At 44.6% G+C, this 5996-nt stretch overlaps 1 protein-coding gene across 1 annotated transcript in view; it reads right to left on the bottom strand.

Moving 5' to 3' along the window:
* Positions 1-2169: 2169 nt before the first annotated feature.
* The window catches only part of Dnah9 (dynein axonemal heavy chain 9), a 315133-nt gene continuing 311306 nt past the window's right edge, over positions 2170-5996 (bottom strand). The window contains exons 65-66 of the mRNA XM_076935264.1: positions 5065-5454; positions 2170-2627 (exon numbers count right to left, since the gene is read on the bottom strand). Of these exons, the coding sequence (XP_076791379.1) occupies positions 2400-2627; positions 5065-5454 (618 nt within the window). The 3' untranslated portion in view covers positions 2170-2399. The remainder of the gene's footprint in view (positions 2628-5064; positions 5455-5996) is intronic.

Genomic DNA, 5996 nt, shown 5'->3' with positions numbered 1-5996 from the left:
TCTGCCGTGTTCACTGTGTTTTGACTATCACTTCTGAATATACCGTTTTCATAGAAGAGCCCATGTGGAAACTGAGCTCCAGGGCCACCCCATAGAAAGCTATCAGGTTGGTAATGTAGCAGAGAGAAACCAGAAAGCAAAAGCATGGGCCGTGATGGGCAACCTTTACCTCAGGTAAGTCTGCCTGCCATGTGATCACATGCCTCAAGTATCCTCCTTTCTCCTGGCATCCTTCTTGAACTATCATTACTGCAAGAGTGTTTTATGTTTTAAAATGTTCTTTATTACCTCATTTTGCCTGTAGGGTGTTAGGAAGAAATCAATAGTATTGATCTAATTTTTAATACTGCCTAGGACTTTATTAACATAATATATATATGCACGCGCGTGCGTGCGTGCGTGTGTGTGTGTGTGTGTGTGTGTGTGTGTGTGTGTGTGTGTGTGTAAAACCTGCCCATTTGTTCTTGTAATCACAAGTTGTATATCTCAAAGTTTACTACCTTGGTACAGTGAAACTTCTGTCAACACTCCCATGTACCCCTTCCCATGTACCCATCCCCGCTCCCATTCAAATTCATGGCCTCTATTTTCACCCATGTTAATGTATGCATGCATATAGCTCTATCTATATTTGAATCTCCTCTAATGACCATTACTTTACTAGTGGAGTAGGTAGTCAGGTCTCCTTTTTGTTGAGTGTATTAGAGAGCTATTGGTTACTGCCAACGTTATGTGTGCTGCTACTACACCCTTAGGGTTACTGTGCCCTGCTGGTTGTTGATGTTGTTCGTAGATGCTGTGTTGGTAGGTGCCGTAGCTGGGTAGGACTGTTGGTTGCCTCTCATCTTTGGAAACTTACATGGAGCCTTCTGGTACCAGGAAAGTTAGTTCTCAGTTCGGGATGTTGTAACTCAGGGGTCTTTGGGGCCTGTTTCTGACATGCATAGTACTTTTAGCAATAGGAACCTCCACCTCTGGTAGTAACTAAGAATAATAGCGTAATAGGCTATATATTTGGATAGCCCTAACCAACAAACTTAAAAGACAGCTGCTCATGTCTGCTGTCGGGGTTTTTGCTAGGTAGTCAATGACTCTTGGCAGGAATGCTGTCAGTCCAGATGAGAAAAGTTCATTAAAACTGTATATGCATATTTATATGTGGAATTATGTATATTATAATTTTTAAAATAATGGTATGATTCTTTGTGGCTTTTTCAGCCATCCTTATTGCTGTTTTATCTACTTCCCTCCATCTTCTGGCTTGCCACCTTCCTCTTCCCTAAAGAATTCCCCGTCCCCATTTTTTTTTCCTTAAACCTTACCAAGTTGAGTCAGAAACTGTGCAAAGTAGGATTCCAGCTTTGCTCTGACAAGTCCTCCAAGGGCTTCAGGTGCCTGTTGTATCTCATGAAGCACCTTCTAAATAGTAATTGAATACTACTGCAAGATATGAAGGAAGAGGAAGAGTGATCCTCATTCATCCCGACCTTCCTTACCAAGCCACTTCACAGAGCTGTGTCAAACCCATCAAAAACTGCGCACTTGCTTAGTTTCCAGTGGAGGTGTCCACAGTGGGGACTCTGGGAAGTCTCAGGTGAGTAGCTTTATGGTATAAGCTTCTCCTTGGGAGTCTCATGAGTAGTGTTCAGAGCGGCTAAGCTAATAGAACCTGCTTGCATGATTACAGTTGTATCCTCAGCAAACAGTAGAAAGGTTATGTAGTAGATGCACGACCCAATCACAGGCCACTATGACAGGTGCCCTATGACAGCTGGTACAGCAGAGGTGATCTTATTTTTGAGAGTCTTACTGAAACACAGCCACACCCACTTGGTTACATGTCTAGGCTATAAACATATTTGTGCCACAGCAACCATGTAGAGGGTTTCTAGCCAAGAATATGGCTTGTGAAGCCTTGAGTGTTTACTCTCTGGCTGTTTACAGAGAAATGCTAGTGTTGTAGCACTAATATTTCTAACCAGGGCAGGTTTCTCAAGCAGTGATGATAATGCAGATTATGATTGATGGGTACTGCCTTTTCGTGTGAGGTATCTGGGAGCCAGAGCACAAAGGTCCAGGACTGCTCTGTGTAACAAGGTCTATGGTCATTACCAGCTTGATTTTTCTTGGTCTCTTTACCATTATTTACGACAACAGTTCTTAGAAGAGTTGAATAAATCACTTTATTTGAAAAAATGTACTACTCAGAGTTCTCCCATTATTTCTGGGCTGACGCTCTAGGAACCTAGCCTCTCTTGAGGCACTCCAAGTTCCCGAGAGAAATTCTACAGAGGTTTAATGCCTATGACTTCTAAGAATCTCCTATCACCCCTCACCCACTTGCCTGTCAGGGAGCTATGATTGACCCTCCTTTATTCTCCTGAGGGCTCTTAAAGATGCTAAATCTGGAGAAGCAAGGCAACACCAGCCAGAATCCACTTGGATGGGTTTTCTTTAGTCTTAAGATTGAAAGTCCACACGTAGGTGGGTCCCCGCTGACAAGTCTTGTACACAGGACAAGCATAGACACTTCGGCAATCTTGCTTATCTGCTGGAATGGCCTTGAGGAACATCACAGGCATGGAGGGTGTCAGGTCCTTCAGTTTTGCCTCTGCAATGATCCCAGCCTAAGAACAAGAATGTGAAGAGATCCACTTTAGTCCCAGAGTCCAGCCAGCCAGCCTTCCCTAGGTTCTGGCAGAATCCTGTCCACTCTTCAGGATTCTCCCTGTAGCCTACAATGGAAACTGTCTCACACTTTAAAAATACATTTTTATGTGCTTAGCATAAATCATCTTTTTGTAGCTGAGGCCGTACTTAAACTCATGATTTTTCTGCCAGCTTCCTGAGAGCTGGGATTATAAGCATGTGATACTACAATTGGCTTTAAGGTCCGTTGCTGATATCGAACTCTAAAGTTTATCCATTCTATACAGATTAATCTATTTCCAGGTAGATTCTATTCTTTACTTTTTCATATATCTATTTTATCAGAATATGAAGGGCAAGTTTTTGGCAGATGCCATGTTAGAGCTCTAGATGGGGAAGGGAATGCAATTTCTGACAGCACATGCTTTGGGGTTTGAGGTTATAGCTAGGCAAAGTTGCTCCCTCTGAGTTGCTCCCTCTGAGATTTTGTTATGTGGTTATGTCACCTGTGGGGCATTTCAACTTTTTGCCATGTTGTTCTTTTTTTTTTTTTTTTTTTTTTTTTTTTTTTTAACCTGTACCTGGGACAAGGGCAGGCCTTGGCCATTTTGTAACTTTTCAGATTGGGTTGTCTTACGGTTTCTGGGATGGCTTAGTAGACTTATCAAATACAACTATCTAATTGGCTATAAAGTTTCTACTGATTCAAGGTGCTCTCAGGAACAAAAGAGTTGTTAGCCAGATGAATTTGGATTTGCAGCAAGCATACCGAAGATGAGATGTTCTAGAGTTTTCAGAAGACAACCTGATGCTATTCCAACTCTGCTCAACCCCAGGACTCTTCCTTACCACATGTGGTACTGAATGCTTCATGAAGCCCCCCTTGGACCCTTTGGGAAATGCTGATCCCTTTACCATGTGCCCTGACCTGCTTTTGTTAGGAACAGAATAATTTGGTTTATTTTCATGAAATGTATTAAAACAATTTGCCGTTCTAGTCTTTCAGAGGTTGATGGAAGTCATGGTGGATGATAGAAACTAGTGAACAAAGGGACTGTCATTTGTCCACAGGACGGAATATTCAAGCTGAGGAGCAGCTGGTCAAGCTTAGCCTGTTCTTAACATACCATAAAGCCAGCCCTTTAAAAGTGTAGGATACAGTGTTTGTAGAGATTAATAATATTACTTTCAGATTATGTTTATTCCTCTGGAAAGAAATGCAGTGCCCATTACCTATTGTCATTAATGTTAGACATTCACACCACTTAAACTTCAGGAAAGACTTTCCCTGTCGTGGACCCTCTTTGTAAACTCGTATACTTTGTAAAATTATAAACCCTCAAGGCAGGAAAGTGGCCAGGGCCCTTCCTGAAGAGCTGCAACAGCTAGGCACCTCCTCCAGGCTTCCCTAACTGTCATAAAGGTCGTCTCTAGCCCCTTAACGGGACCCTCCCAAGATTATGCTAATTTCAGGTGAAAAGTCTGAACAAAACCCACCAATCCCTGAGTTCCCCCAAGCTCAGAACTTGAAATCTTACCAATCCTCACCCTGAAAATCTCCACCCTAGAAAGCTCCACCCTCCACAAAACCCCTATATAATAATCACTGTGCTTTGTCCAGTTCCCTGCTGTCTGCTCCCTCTGGGGAGCATAGGCAACCACTCCCGGATTCATCCCTCCATACCCTGGGCCCTCTGATCTCTTTTGAAATTTGCTGCATGGTGTGACTCTCATGGGAGGAAGACAATAAGCAATGAAGAGAAGGAAAGTAAGAGGCTGATCTCCTCCGCTGGAATTTCCCTCCCCCAGACCCCCTCTGCAGAGGAGGCTTCCTCAGAGCCATTTGGTCCCTGGCCTCCCTGTCTCAGGATGCCTTTCCATTTGGACACTGTCCCACCTCAGAGCTGTGTGGTTCCTGGGTCCCCATGATTTGAGATACTTTTCCATTGGGATAGTTTCTCCCCTCAGATTTGTGTGGTTATTTGGGTTCTGAGTCCCAGAATACCTTCTCATCTGAGCAGAAAGGCCATAATCAGTACCCTGGCATTGTCAGCTGTCTGTGTACCAGATGCAGTCCAATTCTCTTACATAGTAACCCGTTTGATTTCACAGTGGCTGTTCTCCCATTTTATAGCTAGGTCAATGGAGCTCTTGAGAGGAAACACTAGACCAGCCATATGGTTAGTAAATGGTGGTGCTGAGGTCAGATCCAGCTAGTGTGGTTGCACTGGCCTCATCTTAGGCATACTCTTCTCTCTCTTTAGAAAACCTTTGCTCTCGGATGGGTTAAAAAAAAAGTCTCAAGGAGAGAAAGGGCACCTAGGTAAAAAGATTTCAGAGCACTGCCCTGTGCAGTCAATGTGCATGTCATCAAGCCCACCCCAAGGTGACATTTGTCTTGTCTCCAGACTATACCTGTGTGTCCCAGCAGGCACCTTCCATGAAGAGCCCATAGATGTAGGCCCCTTCCCGAGGAGGGCTCCGGAACTCCTCTCTGTTCTTCTTTGTCACATCACATTGCAGGGCCATCTGGTCTAGTGGCCATTCATTCTTGCGGGCCATGGACTGCATGATGGCGGTCAGGAAGGACTGGGGATTGAAGAAGCCCGTCAGCCAAACAGTTGAGGGCATCAAGAAGTCGCCTGTCCAGGCCTCCAGCTCTTTGATTCTGTTAAGCAGGTCCAGAAACCAGGCTGCCAGGCCTGCTGTGGAAGGGTAGGCTCGCCTGGCCCAGGACTCGGGGACCACATCTAGGTATAGGGCGTTCTGTAAGTTTTCCATCTCGCTGGTCATGGTCAGCTCCCCCTAAAGACCAATAGGAAGCAGAGTTAAGGAGGCAGAAGTCTCGGGAAGCACTAGTCTTCATGTCCTTTGACTCATAGATGGAAGCTAACTCTAGTGGTATGGGCTGCTAGTGTGATTCTGTCTTGTATTTGCTTTGCAGAATTTTGTCTTATCAAGGCTAATGCTTTAGAACATGCCTAGTACCCATAGCTACCACTTCACAATGACAGTAATAAAGAGAAAGCTGCTGCTGCTGCTGTTGCTATGCATTGCTGCTCCATGAGGCTCCACGAGGCAGCAGCAGCACAGATGTGAGCTGAATTCCTAGTGCAGTTACCAGGCTTACGTACTGAAGGCTCCCATGGTAGTTCTGGCAAAGTCAGCATCCTTTTCATGGGCTAACACTAAGTCCCACTGGTACCCAGTAGTCATATGTGGCCTGGCAGGCATGGATGTCCTGAGCATCGTAGAAGCTTCAACATGCTTAGTTCTTTTGCTTGGTCATTTACATCCTAGTCCCAGTGAGAGTAAGGAAGTCAGATGGCATAACAGAGCAGAAAAAG

The sequence above is a fragment of the Arvicanthis niloticus genome, chromosome 6 (genome assembly GCF_011762505.2).
Source record: "Arvicanthis niloticus isolate mArvNil1 chromosome 6, mArvNil1.pat.X, whole genome shotgun sequence".
In the NCBI taxonomy this organism is placed as follows: domain Eukaryota; kingdom Metazoa; phylum Chordata; class Mammalia; order Rodentia; family Muridae; genus Arvicanthis; species Arvicanthis niloticus.
The sequence above is the reverse complement of the archived record's forward strand: the minus strand, read 5'-3'. Positions and strand labels throughout refer to the sequence as shown.